Source organism: Vitis vinifera, chromosome 15 (genome assembly GCF_030704535.1).
Source record: "Vitis vinifera cultivar Pinot Noir 40024 chromosome 15, ASM3070453v1".
NCBI classification, from domain to species: domain Eukaryota; kingdom Viridiplantae; phylum Streptophyta; class Magnoliopsida; order Vitales; family Vitaceae; genus Vitis; species Vitis vinifera.
The window spans coordinates 12,793,665-12,812,938 of NC_081819.1; the positions used below are offsets into that span (position 1 = coordinate 12,793,665).

At 33.7% G+C, this 19,274-nt stretch overlaps 1 protein-coding gene across 1 annotated transcript; it reads right to left on the reverse strand.

Moving 5' to 3' along the window:
• Positions 1-16,746: 16,746 nt before the first annotated feature.
• LOC132255174 (uncharacterized) lies at positions 16,747-17,700 on the reverse strand. The gene has a single exon (XM_059743031.1). The coding sequence runs from the start codon at positions 17,698-17,700 to the stop codon at positions 16,747-16,749; it is 954 nt and encodes a 317-aa protein (XP_059599014.1).
• Between the last annotated feature and the right edge of the window lie 1,574 nt (positions 17,701-19,274).

Below are 19,274 nucleotides of genomic sequence, written 5' to 3' on the forward strand. Positions count from 1 at the left end.
AGTGAAAATTTGATATATGCTCCTTGAAGTTAGAGTATTTGAATTGATCATATTATAAGTGTGATTTGTAACTCAATGATTAGAGAGGTAATCTTGATTGGTGATAGCACTACCTTGTTTGATTACAGACACTAATTCATGGGAAGCTTGCATGAAGTAGATATTAGGTTATAGACTAAGAAGAGAATGGGAAGAAAATGGAGGAGTGATGGTGAATTGAATGGGGGCCATTTTTTCAGAAGAAGTGCCAATGTCAGTAGGAGTGAGGGATGATGAGCCATTTTGGAGGCAATGACCAAATGTTATGATTAAGCTCCCACCAAAGTTTCGCACCAAAATAATTAATGTTTTTAAAACTAGATCGGACCGATCGATTGGATCAGTTGAACCGTTAACCAATGGCCTTTCCTGTTCGGCTTGCTAGATCCAACCATCTAGCAATTAAACTAGTATTGAACCTTTTGAGTTGTCGGTTGTGCAGACGAATTGTTTGATTCCTAAGGAATCGGTCACAATTGACCCAAAATTTAATTGGGCTCTTCACATTCAAAGTCCATATTTACTCAAAGCCATATACAAGCCCATTGCCCATACTCATGTGTTGTACCTAATTGTTTCAAGATATTTAAATAGCCTATATTTGAAGATGAGGAAAAATGTTTTTTTGCGCCCAAGGGGATTTGAGCCATTGACTTGTAGTTACAAAATGCAGGGCATGGACCATTGTATCACTATGGTTTTAATATATGTTGTTATGCAATAAATTAAATAATAATGTCAACACATTGATTTTTTTTTTCTCCATAAAACCATTAAATAAATATAAATATTTACAATCATCTTTATTTTTATAATAATTATATAATGAAAAGTATGAAAATAATATAAATGAATTAATATAATAATTTTTCAAATAATAAGATATACAAATAAAATTAAATATTATAATTTGTCTTTAATCTTAAATATATATTCATACTTAAATATTATATATGTATTAAAATTTTTAATTATATATGTTCATTATTTTTTATAATTATTTTTATTTTTATATAATACATAAATTATTAATATATTTATAACATCATTGGTTTGATCGCGGTTCAACCACTAGTTCGACCATTAAACCGTGAATCAATAACTTTTTTGGTTTAATGACCAGTCCAATTTTGAAAATATTGAAAATAATCATATTTTTACTTTTATTTTTATTATTTTCCTTTTCTTCCTTACAAATGCACTCATCTGATTAAATAAACCAATTTCATGTTAGCGTGTGCTTGGTATATAAATATATGACCAAATATATAATAGAAATGAAAGTGAATTGGTGCTATGTTAAAGATGGCAATCAAAGTTCCAACAAGAGTAAGATTTTGGTTTCTATTCTAAATTTAGAAAATAATTTAAGTACAATATTGAATGAAAAATAGAATGAATTTCCCATTCCATTATTCATTTCAAAATTTCAAACATGGTCACATGCGTAACTGAACCTTTAGGCTATGTTTGACTCTCAGAAAGTTTAAGGGAAAATATGAAGAAAAGAAAATAGAGAGGAAAAACAATTTTAAATTATTTTTTTATACTACTTAAAATATTTTTTACTTATTTAACTCTTCTATATGAAGATTAAATAATTTAAAAATATACAAATATCTTAATAATTTTAAGTATATTTTATTTTCTTTCATATTTTTCATACTAAAATCAAATATGAGACAATTATTTTCCTTCACATTTTTTTTCTTTTTCTAATAGTTTTAGGGAACTAAATATAGCCTTAATAACAAAAGAAAAGGCATTGACTACTGTTGACTCATCCATACCGCTCTTCAAAAACGATGGGTTGATTACCACCTTTCAAATTTCAAAGACACCTATGCATGAAGACAAACAACTTTCGATGGATTCGAATGACTTCAAATCCCCAAACTTCAAAGGAATTCAAATCCATCTCCAAGAGCTTATATAAGGCTTCATTTTCTCATTGTAAGACATCAGAAGTTTTAAAGAGAAAACTTAGAAAGAGAAAACAATTGAGATTTCCCTTTGTGATGGCCTTGTACTTGAGAAAGCTCTCAAATTCTGTTGTAAAGCTCTCTACAAAGATTGTAAGTTTCAAATTTTCAAAGTTCTTGTATATTTGGTATTTAGAATGAAATTTTAGATTTCAAATTCAACTGTACATTTAGTTTTCTATATGCATTCAAAGAATCTCTTTGAAAGTCTATGAACTTTTAGGAAGCTATGTCTTAGTTATCTGGGTTTTAAGTGAGACCATTGTGACTACTCCAGATTTAACTAGAAGATTTCTTCAAAGTTCTTACTAATTTTCAGATTGAAGTGTTCTCTCTTCTACATTCTATTTTCATCTGTCGATCCTGTTGTTATTAGTGTCAGAGCCATTTTAGCTCATTTTCAAATCTGATTTGTCATTTTATTTTATGATTATCTGTTTAAATCCAAACTGCTTAGCGTTGGTCAGCCCATAGTATCCATTGGTAAGTCGTTTTAGCCATGGTAGCTTTTAGGTGTTCCCGGTGGTGGTCCCACTAAGTTGCACAGGATTTAAATAGAAAACTCAAAGTGAAAATGTCAAATTTGTTTGGAAATCTTTCTAGAAGTAGCTCTCATAGTGATATGAGTAGGATGGAACCTGATCTCGAAATGTTAGAAGAAAACACTTCAAATTTTAATAATCAATTGATACTCTGGAACAGTACATCAAAAATTGGGAAATACCCAAACAAAATATCAAAGATATCTATCAAATAGGAACTTTCAAATTTAGATCAACATATAAAATCAAAGTGTCGGAAAACACACATTCTATAGGATCAAAAACTGAAACTATAAAACTCCTTAACCCTAAAGACATCAAACAGTTAAGAGAACAAGCTTACAAAATCCTTCATATAAGAGTTATACAAGTAGCAGTCAAACCCTTAACCTAGATTGGGTTAAACAAACCAATTTGTGTCTGCCTCAGAGATGAAAGACACAATAATTTTGACAATTCCTTGTTAGAAGTCATGGAATCAAACATGGCACATGGTCCTGTTTACTTCAACTATTTCCTTGACCTGGAGTTAAGTTGTATAGATGATATGGCTATACACAGGGCTTTAATTCTAAATGTTCAAACCAAGGGTTATGACATGGACCCTAGAGCAAATAACATTCTTATAGTATATAGAATATACTATAAGGCCATCACTACTTCAATAAATTCTAAATGTTTACTGAAATCTCCAAAAGAGAAAACCCTTTTATTCCAAGCCAATGAGGAACATTCCTTGTTCATGACCCCTGAAGAGATCCCTTGGGAATCTCTAACTCATTCAAACACTTGGAATTTCACCTAGTTAGCCCTTTCAAAACTTATTCAAAATAGGAAACCTCTTTTTATCATGCAATATGATAAAAGAAATATCACCATTCAATTCCTAAAAAGAGAAGAATGATAGAGTAGTAAAATCTTTGTTCAATGAAACAGAATTTCCTCTCCTCCTAGACAATTCTTTGAGGTAAATTCTCGAAAATCGTCTATCAAACTTGATAAAGTTGATTTTACTACAAATATCCCACATCCTAGATATATTACACAAGATTCACCTCCAGCTTCACCAACACCCTCTCAAAAGTTACCTGATAAGCCTAACCAATTAATGGTTATAAATAGTACTAAACCCTTTCAAATAGATAAGGAATACCTTAGCAAAGCAATGCACCTTCCAAAACATGACCAAAAGAGAAAATGGTTTTTCTCTACCAAACTCACCACTCAAACTAGGCATAAGTTTAGATATGAATGGTACAAATGCTTGGAAACACATATGATAAATATCCCTATGTTCACATACTTAAAAATGTATGTCTCAAACAATAATATTGACTACCCTTTCCTAGAAGTCAATATGTTTCAAAAGGGTTAAGTTTGGAAAACTACTTCAAACAAAACCATAGTTTCAAATCATCTTCCCTTAGAAGAAATAAACATAATTGTTCAAAATACTGAAATTATAGCGTCTCCTTTCAAAACATTAAATCCTAAAGATACTGAAGGTAGAATAGTAACAGTAAAAGATTGTAACAATCTTCAGCAACAAAATAATTTTATAAATCAAATTCTAGGTACTCTTTCCTCTCAACTTGATAGGATAGAAGACAAACTAGAAACTCCACACCTCTCTCGTCAAATAGTCACACCCCATTTTCTAGATAAAAAAAACTAGACAAAAATCGTCCAATTTTCAAACCTGCAGAAGTAGGAAATAAGACACTTAAACTTTCAAATAATGATGACTTAATTCAAACTTTAACAAAGAAAATTGAACAATTAGATATTACGAACAAACCTTTAACTTCAAATATAAAATCTATAAACATGGTAACAGAAATCACACCTGCAAATGTAGATCAAATCAAAGCCATATTCGAGGAACAAGACCATCAAATAAATAGGATTAGACATCAATTCAAACAACAAACCAAGACTAGGAATTACTATCCTAGACCAACTCCTCCTGACCTTCAATGTGAAGAAAGGAATCAAATCACCCCGTCAAAATATGATGGAGATGGCATCTATAAATGGAACATAGATGGCGTAAGTGAACATCAATTGTTGAATATTCTTCATAAATGATTATGGCCTCTACAACCTACAAATCCAAAGAAAATTCTAATCATCTGATCTGTGTACACCCGGTAGCAGGTTTCACAAGCCAACTCAAAGGTTGGTGGGACAATGCTCTCATTGAAGAAGATAAAATCTATATTCAAACTAGTCTAGATGAAATAAGAAATCAAAATTTGGTTCATACCTTATTTTTTCCATAACCAAACACTTCCTTGGAGACCTAATTGCCTTCCAAGCTCGTACCTCAGAAATCCTTCAAAATATTAGATGTAGAAAATCCAATGACTATAAATGGTATAAAGAAGTATACTTTGCTAAAGTCCATACCCGTCCAAACGTAAACCAACCCTATTAGAAAGAAAGATTCCTTAATGGGTTACCCAAATCCTTTAGTTAAAGAGCCCAACTTAGAATTAAAGAAATGTACAATGGTGTCATACCTTATGACTCTCTTACCTATGGCCAATTAAGTAACTTCATGAACCAAGAGGCATTAAATCTTTGTTCATTAATCAAAGTTAATACTACCCTAAAAAAGATCTTAAAACCTCAAAGAAAGAGTTAGGATCTTTTTGTGCCTAATATGGGTATGAAAACCCCCTTCCTCCTTAAGCCAAACAGGTAAAATTCTATAGATCAAAGAAAAAGAGGTTAAATAAAAAATATTCAAAATTCAAAGAAGAATCTTTTTACAAGAAACCAAAACGTAAGAAATATTCAAATAAAAAATATCAAAATACTTCAAAGAAAGATAAATAAGACATTAAATGTTTCAAATGCGACAATAAGAGAGATATAGCTCAAACTTGCAAAATCAAAGAAATAATTGCTAATTTAGAAGTAGGAAAGCGTCTCAAACAACAAATGATTAATCTCATCAAAACAGAGTCACAGTCAAATTTTTCTAATCAAACCTCGATAGAATCATCTAGTGATGACTAACTTCTTCTAATCGAAGACAACTCTTCCAATGAGTCTAATGGGACTTCCTCACAATCATCTTATGATTGTGTAGAAATTTGTCTTTGTCACATCAAACAGGTAAATGTCATAACTAGTGAACAAAATTTCTTATTAGACTTGATTGACAAACTACCTAATCAAAATCTTCAAACGGAGTACTTTAAAAAATATCTAGAAATTCAAAGACAAAATAATGAAAGAAGCCTAGAAAATACAAACCAATATAGTTTAAAAACGGTTTTAGGCCAACTTTCTGTGCTTAAAACCATAGGAATACTAGAACTTCAAAATGAGATAAATCAAATAAAACTTCAAATTAATAAAATACAAAACCAAAATCAAGAGATAAAAACAAGACTTCAAAGATTAGAGCATGAAAACTTTCAAACACTAGAAATGATAGAAGAAAAAATATTAGAAGAAAGAGAATCTTCTCAATTGTTTGTACATACAATAACTAGAATGATTACTCAAAAATGGCACATTAAAGTAAAACTTTTTATTAAACCAGATTTCTCAAAAGAATTTATAGCATTAGTTGATTCTCGTGTTGATATAAATTATATACAAGAAGGATTAATTCCTACTGTATACTTTGAGAAAACTTATCAAGGTGTTGTAAGTGCAAATACTAAACCTTTACAAATAGATTATAAAATTTCAAAGGTTCATATTTGCAATAAAAATGTTTGTTTCAAGACTTCTCTTTTATTCGTCAAAGAGATGAATAAAGAGATAATCTTAAGAACTCTCTTTCTTGCTCTACTCTATCTTTTTAGGGTAGACAAAGAAGGTCTCAAAAGTGTTTACAAAGATCAAGAAATTTGAAAGGTAGTAATCAGCTCACCGTTTTGATCCACCATTTTGAAGAGCGGTATGGATGAGTCAGCAGTAATCACCATTAGCCCACCCAAATTTGAAAATTTTAGAGTCTGCAATCACCAATTACCACATGCCTTACGGTCTTTGAGGAAACAAAGGTCATTTGAGAGGTTGCCATGATAATCGAAATCTTTACGAAAAATATCATCTCAAGCATTGTTACGAAGGGTATTTTTGACACATATTCCCAATTGTCTCTTTTGAAGAGCCTCGAAGACTGAATTTGAATGAGGCTTGGATGCGTTAATCTAAGGGTGTGTCTAGAAGGCCATAACACATGTCTTCATTAACATCCCCTAAGAAGGCAAATGATGCAGTATCATCATTAGAGCCAGAATTAGAAAATTGAGACAAAGTCTTTGAAGCTTTTTTCTTAAGTAACTTGAGATGGCATTTGAACTTTTTGTTAGAAGAAAATGATGTTCGTGGAAGAAGGATGGCATCAGGAAGAATTGGAATAGAAACCTTTGAAGAATAAGGTTTTGAAGGGGTATTTTTTTTAAGATATCCATTAACAAATATGATAAATTTGTTGAGTAGCCGAATGGGAGAAATTCGACCACCATTTGACTTTAAATTCCCTTGTCAAATGCGCGGGAAATGGAGCAGGAATCATTTGTGAGATAACAATGTCCCAATAGAGAATCTAAGGAATTTGAAATCTTGAGAGGAAAGATAATACCTGTGAACAGGAAGTCGCAAACAAATGACTACCATGTTCAAAAAAGTATTTATATCCTTCAAGAATTTGAGGATTGAAAATGTCTTTAATGGCGCCAAAAAATAGCCACCATTCTTGAAACCAGTTTGGAAAATCAGTTTGATTTTTTATTTCATCACCCCAATGGAAAAACCAAGAGTGATCAAAGGGGCGAAAGAGAAAAGTATAGTACCAAGCGTCGATATAATCATGATAATCATATGACTTTGGCCTAAAGTTTTGAGAAAACATTTTGTGTGTATCAGGAGACCAACCCCATGATTTTTGAGATAAAACTTTGCAAATCTTGCATTTTGAATAACAAATGTCTATAGAATTTTGATTTTGAATGTGAGAAATTTCTACAGAATTTATGTCAACTAAGATAAACTCATAAAATTTACGAGTTTTCTCTAAGTTGTTTTCAAGAAAATATTTTCCATGAGGAAATTTTTTTGAAATTTTTGGTTTTTCAGAGTTTGAAAAATGAAAAGGTTCAAAAACCTGTACCTTCATCACATGGGCCTTAGCCATATATTACTGGTTTTGACTTGAAGATGTCGTTTGAGCAAATGTTGGTTTGGACTGGTTTGAAAGAATGTTTCCAAGAACTTGGAATCTATTTTGGGTTTGAGTATTGGGCTTTTCTTGTTTGACTGTAGGCATTGCATAAGAGGCTTTTATGGTTTTTGAACTGGATTCGGGCTTTTGAGAGCTCATTTTCCTTGTAGAAACTCACGTGATAAAAAAAATCAGGAAGAGAGTTTGAATCACCTTTGGTAAATTCAATTTCACAATAAAAAAAAGTGACAAGATCGCTTGCCATTTAGAAAATATCTGCTTTGATACAATATTTTGAACATCTTTTTGAAGAATTTCTTTTGCACTTTTGCAATCAACATGAAAAATAAATTTTTTGTTAAAAACATATTCTTGAAATTTTTGAATGCATAAAACAATTGCTAAAATTTCCTTTTTAATAGTTGAATAATTTTCTTGAGTGCCACTCCACATTCCGAAATGAAAGCGGACAATGGAAATATGATTTTGAAAATCTTGTTTGAGCATACCACCATATCCTATATTAGAGGCATCTATCTCTATAATAGGAAATGCATCAGAATTAAGAATTCCTAAAGAAAGAAAACTTTTAACATGTTCTTTGACAAGTTTGACTATGTTTGTATGTTCCTGGGTCCAAGGCTTTGGATTTTGTCTAAGCCTAGAAAACAAAGCTTCAAAGGTTCTTAAGAAGTCTAAACTATGTGTCAGACTTCTACCCAAACCTTAGAATTAATTTGTATGATAGAGCATTGATCGATTGCAAGCTATGATTCATGATTAATAATTTTTCTTATATTTGACGACAATTTTATAAATGGGATCAATTTGTCACATCTTATCTTGAATTACCAAAAAAAAATAATATATATCTACTTTGTAATAGAAATGAAAGTTTTCCCAAAGAGTTTATTTTTTCTTAAAAAGAAAAAAGTTTAAAATTACTTTCACCAATAGCGTGTGTTTGGTATATAAATATATGACCAAATATATAATAGAAATGAAAGTGAATTGGTGCTATGTTAAAGAGAGCAATCAAAGTTCCAACAAGAGTAAGATTTTGGTTTCTATTCTAAATTTAGAAAATAATTTAAGTACAATATTGAATGAAAAATAGAATGAATTTCCCATTCCATTTTTCATTTCAAACTTTCAAACTTGGCTTGTGCGTAACTGAACCTTTAGCCTATGTTTGACTCTCAGAAAGTTTAAAGGAAAATGTGAAGAAAAGAAAATAGAGAGGAAAAGTAATTTTAAATTATTTTTATATACTACTTAAACATTTTTTTACTTATTTAACTCTTCTATATGAAGATTAAATAATTTAAAAATATACAAATATTTTAATAATTGTAAGTATATTTTATTTTCTTTCGTATTTTCCATATTAAAATCAAATATGAGAAAATTATTTTCCTTAACATTTTTTTTTCTTTTTCTAATAGTTTTAGGGAACTAAATATAGCCTTAATAACAAAAAAAAAAAGGGCAAGACTTCGATGCCCTATAGCATTAGTCGTGAGTGAGGAATGTTTGGATGTTTGCAAAAAGTTAGGATATAATTAGATTTGAGGGTGCATTTGATACATTAGACTAGCAATTTAAATAGAATGGAAATGGAGGTAAATCATAATATCATGTAGAAGAGAGGAATCAAAATCCTAATCACAATGAAATTTAGTTTTTATAACAATGAATTTTTTATTAAGAAAATTAGGTTTTGACTCACTAATTTTAAAAAACTTAGCAAAAAGAACCCTAACTGTTATAAATTAGATTTATCTTCATCCCTTTAAAAATATTTTAAAATACATACGCTTTTTCATAAGTTAAATAATTATTTCTAGAAATGACCTTTTTATGTACCAGGTTAATAATAGCAATTAACAGTTTTTTTTCCGTGAGAATTGATTAGAGATTAATAAAATAAGAAATTTTAAAATTTTAAAATATAATTAAAACTAAAGAAAATTTTAAGCAAAAAATACAAAAATTAAATAATAATTTTCATTTATCTAGTAGAAAATATAAATATGGATAATGAGTTGGAAATATAATGAGAGTCAATGTTTTATTTTTAAAAATTTTAAGTTTCTTGGTTTTAATTATATTTAATTTTTATTATTTTTATTTTAATTATATTTTAATTTTAAAATTTTCTTATTTTATTGTTGATGTCAATTAAAAAAAATATTCAATTTTATTAAAAAAAAATTATAACAAGATGATTGGATTTATATAATATAGGATATAAAATCACTATCAATTAGGAAATCATAAAGATTATATTTATCATTTGAGGATCCTAGAGAAATTTTCCACAATAATTTGTATATCATATTATATAATAAAAATTTATGATATATTTATTTGTAAGATACTTTTATCAAATTAAAAATGATAAAATAATTTTTTTGATAATTTTATTTAATATCATCAAGTAAAAAGGTTTTTCAAAAAATAATATCTGATTTATGAAAAAAGGTATGTCTTTTAAAATATTTTTAAATTGATGAAAATAACACTTAGAGTCAAAACCAATTTTTCCCTTTTATTTATTTCTATTCTTATTTTTTAAAATAGTAAAAATAATTTGAACATATTTATAAATGAGAATGGAATTAACTTTTCATTTCCATTGCCTAATCCAACTTTCCAAATATCACTAGTGTTAACTAAGGTGGTGTTTGTTTTAACTTTTTCTATTAAGCTAAAAGTAACCTATTGACATCATACAACATAACTAAATTAAACCTATTGATAACAAGTTCACTTTAGTTATGTTGGATGATGTCAACAGATTACTTTTAACAGAATAGAAAAAGCCAAATATTTTGGCTTTTTCTATTCAGCCAAAAAACAAACACCACCTAAGTCATTGAAACTATCAGAAGATGTCCCCTTTTTTAAACCTTGTCCTTTCAAATTTTGTATGCTTTAGTAATTGGTAAAGATTCTATTAGATTTTATGTGACTTGGGTTTTTTAATTTAAGTATGCCCATATGATGAGTTTTGATTCCAAAAATTGATAAGGATTAGATGGATAGACCAAAGCTGTCACGACCCAAATTCTGGGCGACCCAAAATTTGACCCGTGACCCCAGGTCAAAGGTTTGACCCTAAGGGTTCCTCCTATTCCATGTTGGCAGTCAACCAAAACACTCTGGATTTTTTTTTTTTTTTTATACATCTCACTAGAATTCTCATGAATTACAATATCCCAAAACTACTCAAAACAACAAGATTAAATAAATATTCATTATAGTCCAAAATAAAAGTTCACAATTAACAACTTAATCAAATAAAGCTTCATAGCAAATCCATGAGTCATAATTGCTAAAACAAATCCCCAAAATCTAAAAAGGAACACAATAACAAATAAATGCCACGCTCCACTAGGCCGCTCCAGGAGCATCCTGAAGTCCTCCCTGTCCCACCTGTGGATCCTCAGGAGAGATATCTGCATCTAAAAAGGTGTAACAAGGAAGGGGTGAGCATTTCCACATTGCTCAGTAGGGTGCCTAACACCCAAGGGGTTAAAGGGATTACTAAGTTCAAAGAATACGAAAAGAACACTTCAACACCACAGGAACAATTCACACAGCGTCAATCAAACCACATAGTTTAATATATATAATTTTATACCCAATTTCACAATATTCAACAATTACATGAATGCACATGAACGTGTGACACACAGTCATACAATGCACTATTGTTCTCGGGTTTTCACCGAAGGATACGCGTCCGCACCCAAATACACTCCCCATTCGGAGTCTTCCCGGGGTAAACTTTTGGGTCTTTCACCCTAGGGATCTCTCTCCCTTCTTAATTCGCCTCACACGGGCTTCCACTTCTCATCTCTATTTCATTTTTTTCCATTTCATACACTTTTCACAATCTTCATGATTTTATTTATTTATTTATTTATTTCACATAACCATGATGCAATGAATGCCACAATTCCAATGTTCCTCAATAATTCAACAATCTCAACATTCCCCAATAATCCAATCAAACAATTTCACACATTACAATTTCTGATAATATCCCAAATAAATATTAAAAAAAAAATTGCATATCAACAATCTTGAGATTTTACCACACTTACAAAATTTTTCAACCATTATAATAATTTCTAATATCCAAAATTAACTAACTATTTACCCTAAAATTTTCAAAAATATTCGAACCAATGCCTAAAAATTCACAAATCATTATATTTAAAATTTAACCCAAATTTTGGAATTTTCCAACCCATCTAATAATTTTTAACCTTTCAAAACAATTCATTATCAATCAAAATCAATTTCCCGAAATTCCAAAAATTCCAAACAAATTCCAAATATTCTAGAAAAATTCACACAACATCCATAATTCCTAATTAACTCATAATGACAATATTTACAATTTTTTTTCAAGGGAAAAACATAAAAATTTGAGTTTTAGGGTTAGGGTCCCCTACCTCAGATCTGAAAATTTGGCCGTTAAAAACAAAATCAGCCACCGCAGGGTTGTTCGTCTAGTCGAATAGAGTACTTCCTCCAAATTTGGGCCGAAACGGAGATCGTTTGGCCGTCCAAACGTCCGATCAAAATTCCGGCGAGTGCCCTAATTTATGCACAGTGCCCTTTTCTGTTTCTCTCTCCTGCGTGCGTGCTACTGCCCCCTTTTTTTTTTACTAACCATCCAGCCACACAAGCCTAGCCCAAACTTCAAAAGCCCAACCCATTTTTTTCTTTCTTTTTATTAACAGCCCACTAGGCTTTTAAAAGCCACCAGCCACTTAAGCCCAACTCCATTAAATTTTTTTTCTTTTACAACCCATTACCTTAACAACCCATATTCAAAGCCCATTGAATATATTTATTTTATTTCTTTTGTTTATTCTAATTGTTTTATTTGATTTCCAATTTATTTTTTTTTTAACACATAAATTTTATTTATTAACACCAATTAAAAACTAATTTTCTCAATATTATTATTCATCAATTTAATTTAATTAATTAATTTATTTTTCTTAATTAATTCTAATTAATCTTAATTTATTTATTTTTCATTTTCGTTTTCGTTTTTCGTTCCCGGAAATTTCCAATTTCTAAAATCCTAAGAATTTTCTATCCTAAGGCTGACATGGCATAAAATTTCAACTCGTTTAATTGACCGACGCAATAAAACGAAATTCACCAATCCGAAATTGACACGTGTTCTTCAAACGCTTTTCTTTTTGACTTTTCAACCATCACATAAATTAAGACTTTTCAAACTAAAATTGCTAACGTGGCATAAAATACCCGGTCATTACATCCTACCCCCCTAAAAGAAATTTCGTCCCGAAATTTAAACTAGCTTACCTTAAAATTCGTAGAAGAGTTGCGGATAGTGTCGTCTCATTTCTTCCTCAGGTTCCCAAGTGGCTTCTTCTATCCCATGGTTTTGCCACCACATTTTGACTGCAGGAATCACCTTGTTCCTGAACCTATGCTCTCCAGCTTCCAGAATTCGTAAAGGTTCCTCCACATAAGAAGTATCTTCACTAATCTGAACATCTTGCAAGTCCACTACCCAAGTTGGATCTGGAGTACACTTCCTTAGCATCGACACATGGAAAACATCATGCACAAGGGACAACTGTTGAGGCAAAATTAACTTGTATGCCACTGGGCCAACTCTCTCATCAATCTGAAATGGTCCCACAAACCTAGGGGCTAACTTCCCCTTCTTCCCAAATCGAAATATGCCTCTTCGAGGGGACACTTTTACAAACACCCAATCCCCTTCCTCAAACTCCAAGGGCCTTCTCCTTTTATCTACATAACTTTTCTGTCTATCTTGGGCAGTCTTAAGTTTTTCCTTGATGAGTTGTATCTTCTCTGTAGTCTCTTGGACAATCTCAGGTCCCAATAAACGACTCTCACCCATCTCTATCCAACACAAGGGCGATCTACAAGGTCTCCCATAGAGTGCTTCATAAGGTGCCATGCCAATACTAGATTGGTAACTGTTGTTATAAGCAAACTCTGCTAAAGGTAAGTAATCTGCCCAATTTCCTCCAAAATCCAAAACACAAGCCCTTAACATGTCTTCTAAGATCTGGATCACTCTCTCTGATTGACCATCTGTCTGAGGGTGAAAAACGGTGCTAAAATTCAGTTGGGTGCCCAAAGCCCTTTGTAAACTCTGCCAAAACTGAGAAGTAAACTTAGGGTCCCTGTCAGACACTATAGATATAGGTATCCCATGCAATCTCACAATCTCCTGTATATACAACTTAGCCAAAGAGTTCATGGAATCAGTAGTTTTCATGGCTAGAAAATGAGCTGACTTAGTAAGACGGTCCACAATCACCCAAACTCCATTTTTCTTGCTTCTAGTTCTTGGCAACCCTATCACAAAGTCCATAGTAATATTATCCCACTTCCACTCAGGTATAGGTAAAGGTTGCAACAACCCTGCAGGCCTCTGGTGTTCAGCCTTCACTTGCTGACAAATCTGACAGTTAGCTACAAACTGAGCAATATCTCTCTTCATCCCACTCCACCAAAACTGTCTCTTTAAGTCCTGATACATCTTGGTATTCCCAGGGTGGATGGTATACTTCGCCCTATGAGCATCTGCTAGAAGTTCATTTCTCAACTCCACATCTTTTGGCACACACAATCTCCCTTTGAACCTCACACTCCCATCTTCATACATAGACCAATTTTCATCTATCTCACCTGCTACCAACTGGGCTTTAACCTTTTCTAAAAACTCATCATGAACTTGGGCCTCCACTATTCTTTGGATAACCATTGGTCTAGCCGATATGCTATACAAGCATGGACCACGTCCTTCCTGAATAAGACATAGCTCAAAGTCCTCAATAACTGCATACATCTCAAACTCTCTCAACCCCAAGCTAGACAACTGGCCATAGCTCTTTCTACTCAAGGCATCTGCTACAACATTCGCCTTCCCAGGATGGTAATGAAGGGCAAAATCATAATCTTCCAATGTCTCCATCCATCTCCTCTGCCTAGAGTTCAAATCCTTTTGAGTGAAAATGTATTTCAAACTCTTATGATCAGAGTACACCTCAAACTTCTCTCCATACAAGTAGTGTCTCCAAGTCTTAAGGGCAAACACCACTGCTGCAAGCTCCAAATCATGTGCTGGATAATTCCGCTCATGCTGCTTTAATTGTCTTGAGGCATAAGCTACCACCTTGCCTTGCTGCATTAGCACACACCCTAACCCCACTGTGGAAGCATCACAATAAATTGTAAACAACTCTCCACTAATAGGAGCAGTTAACACTGGAGCAGTGGTCAATTTCCGCTTCAACTCCTGGAAAGCATTCTCACACTCCTCATTCCAATCAAACTTCACCCCTTTTCTAGTCAACCGAGTCATTGGTGCTGCAATTCTAGAGAAGTCTTCCACAAACCTCCTATAATATCCAGCCAACCCCAAGAAACTTCTAACCTCAAATACATTGGTAGGCCTTTGCCACTCCTGTACAGCTTCCACCTTTGAATGGTCTACTGCTATTCCTGCCTCAGAAACCACATGGCCTAAGAAGTTCACTTCAGTAAGCCAAAACTCACTTTTGTCCAACTTCCCATACAACTGATGCCTTCTCAAAGTTCCAAGGGTGGTCACCAAATGCTGCTTATGCTTCTCCAAACTCCTGGAGTAGATCAAGATGTCATCCACAAAGACAATCACAAACCGATCCAAGTAAGCACGAAATACCCTGTTCATTAAATCCATGAAAGCAGCAGGGGCATTAGTTAACCCAAAAGGCATGACTAAGAACTCATAATGCCCATATCTCGTTCTAAAAGCGGTTTTAGAAACATCATCTTCCCTAACCCTCAATTGATGATACCCAGTTCTCAAGTCAATCTTACTAAAATACTTCGCACCCTTCAACTGATCAAACAAGTCATCTATCCTTGGAAGAGGATACTTGTTCTTCACAGTAACTCTATTCAACTTCCTATAGTCAATACATAACCTTAGTGTGCCATCCTTCTTCTTCACAAACAACACTGGGGCTCCCCATGGCGATGTACTTGGACGAATAAAACCCTTACCCAACAATTCATCTAACTGAGTTTTCAATTCTTTCAACTCAAGAGGGACCATCCTATAAGGGGATACTGAAATAGGATCAGTTCCTGGGTATACTTCAATAGAGAAATCAAACTCTCTATGCGGTGGTAAACCTGGTAACTCATCTGGGAATACATCCTGAAACTTCCTCACCACTGGAATTTCTGTAATGTCCTTCTGGGCTTTCTCCTTACCACGAAGGCAAGCTAGGAAATTTATTGATCCTTTCCTCAACACATACTGATAGCACGGATCGGACTGCGAAAAAGGCAAACTAACACACTTCCCTCCAACAAAACAAACCTCAAATCCCTCTGGCAAACAAAATATTATCCTGCGGCGATGACAATCAATAACCGCTCTATACACTGCCAACCAATCCATTCCCAAAATAACATCATACCCAGTCATATCCAAAATCCTCAAATCCACATTTAGTGCTCTATCTGCCAAGGTAATAACACACACCTTGCATATTCTATTAACTCTAGAGTTCGTACCCATAGGAGACTCAATAAGTAACAAATTCTCTACCCTTTCCGATTTCAACCCCAATGCATTAGCACAAGATGTAGAAATGAAAGAATGAGTTGCACCAGTATCAAACAAAACACGCACCCAAGTACTATATACCAAAATCATACCTTCCACCAAAAGGGCATCCTCCTCTGGCTCTGTTGGGGTCAAGGCAAAAACTCTTCCTGCTGCCTGCCTTCCCCTACCTCTAGCATTCGACCCCTGAGAAGAGCGGGTCTGACTCGTGGTAGTTGTCCTGGTTCCCTGCGCTGTTGGGGGTAATTGTGGCATCTGATAGTAAGGCAACTGAAACTGAGGAGGCTGGAAAGACACTACTGACTGTTGCTGAGAACTTCCCTGAGACTAAGGTCGAGCCTGCTATGTGCCTCGCAATGGGCAAGCCCTCCATAAATGGTCTCCTGCTCCACAACCATAACATACTCTATTAGCAGCCGCCCCCTGAGCAATCTGCCCCCCTCTTGCATAGAACGAGGGACGCCTCTCAAACTGTTGAGTCCTCTGCCTCTGCTGTGGCCCCTGAGAACTTTCCTCCATTCTTTGTTTCCCTTTTCTTTCCCCCTTTTGCTCTCGAATTTGGTTGGTTTCGTCAATGTCCTGCTCCACCAACAAAGCCCTCTTAACCAACTCAGAATAATCCCTTATTGCCAGTGGGACTAATCTGTTCCTAATAGCAGGCCTCAACCCCTGCTGGAACCTCCTAGCCTTTTCTCCTTCCTCACTGATCATTCCCAAAGCAAAACGAGACAACTCTGAGAAACGTGACTCATACTCCAGCACTGACATGGTTCCTTGGATGAGGTGCTCAAACTCCATCCTCTTGGCATGCTTAGCCACTTCCCCAAAATACTTGCCTAGGAAGATTCTCTCAAATTCCTCCCAGGTCATAACCTCAGTGTCATACACCCTTTTCATTGATTCCCACCAGAAATCAGCTTTGTCCACAAGCATATATGTTGCCAGACCTACCCTTCTTTCCTCAGGTATGTCCAATCCCACCAGAATTCTTCTCATCCTCCTCAACCAATGCTCAGCTGCTTCAGCACTGGGCTCTCCATTAAAAGATGGAGGTTGCATCACCATGAACCTCTTCATTGCTTCCATTTGGCTCATTACTGGCCTCTCAGTGCGGCTCCTCCTATGTGAGTGGCCTGAATCCTCATGGCCCTGGGTACCTCCTGCTCTCCTTGAACCCTGGCCTCTCATCAATTCAACAGTTTCTCTCAACTCTCTTCTTACTTCTCGGAGTTCTTCTCTAACTGTCTCCAACTCCTCATTCCTCTCTGATCTTCCTCCTCTGGTCCTTCCCGTCATTTCAAGTTTAACAAACCCTAATTCAATCACATTTCTAAGGTGAGCAAAAATAAATTTCACATATACACACTTAGCAACTTCAACAATTATCAAAACTTTCACTTTCATACACTCACAATACATAATTCAATTAATCATCAACTTGTTAATTAACACACACAAAAATCATAACATTACAACACACATAAACACCCACAAACATTGACTCCAAGGTATTATTGCAACCTTGGCTCTGATACCACGCTGTCACGACCCAAATTCTGGGCGACCCAAAATTTGACCCGTGACCCCAGGTCAAAGGTTTGACCCTAAGGGTTCCTCCTATTCCATGTTGGCAGTCAACCAAAACACTCTGGATTTTTTTTTTTTTTTTATACATCTCACTAGAATTCTCATGAATTACAATATCCCAAAACTACTCAAAACAACAAGATTAAATAAATATTCATTATAGTCCAAAATAAAAGTTCACAATTAACAACTTAATCAAATAAAGCTTCATAGCAAATCCATGAGTCATAATTGCTAAAACAAATCCCCAAAATCTAAAAAGGAACACAATAACAAATAAATGCCACGCTCTACTAGGCCGCTCCAGGAGCATCCTGAAGTCCTCCCTGTCCCACCTGTGGATCCTCAGGAGAGATATCTGCATCTAAAAAGGTGTAACAAGGAAGGGGTGAGCATTTCCACATTGCTCAGTAGGGTGCCTAACACCCAAGGGGTTAAAGGGATTACTAAGTTCAAAGAATACGAAAAGAACACTTCAACACCACAGGAACAATTCACACAGCGTCAATCAAACCACATAGTTTAATATATATAATTTTATACCCAATTTCACAATATTCAACAATTACATGAATGCACATGAACGTGTGACACACAGTCATACAATGCACTATTGTTCTCGGGTTTTCACCGAAGGATACGCGTCCGCACCCAAATACACTCCCCATTCGGAGTCTTCCCGGGGTAAACTTTTGGGTCTTTCACCCTAGGGATCTCTCTCCCTTCTTAATTCGCCTCACACGGGCTTCCACTTCTCATCTCTATTTCATTTTTTTCCATTTCATACACTTTTCACAATCTTCATGATTTTATTTATTTATTTATTTATTTCACATAACCATGATGCAATGAATGCCACAATTCCAATGTTCCTCAATAATTCAACAATCTCAACATTCCCCAATAATCCAATCAAACAATTTCACACATTACAATTTCTGATAATATCCCAAATAAATATTAAAAAAAAAATTGCATATCAACAATCTTGAGATTTTACCACACTTACAAAATTTTTCAACCATTATAATAATTTCTAATATCCAAAATTAACTAACTATTTACCCTAAAATTTTCAAAAATATTCGAACCAATGCCTAAAAATTCACAAATCATTATATTTAAAATTTAACCCAAATTTTGGAATTTTCCAACCCATCTAATAATTTTTAACCTTTCAAAACAATTCATTATCAATCAAAATCAATTTCCCGAAATTCCAAAAATTCCAAACAAATTCCAAATATTCTAGAAAAATTCACACAACATCCATAATTCCTAAT

Excerpts from the sequence above, each read along its gene's own strand:
- LOC132255174 (XM_059743031.1), bottom strand. The coding sequence starts at position 17,700 with ATGACGGGAAGGACCAGAGGAGGAAGATCAGAGAGGAATGAGGAGTTG.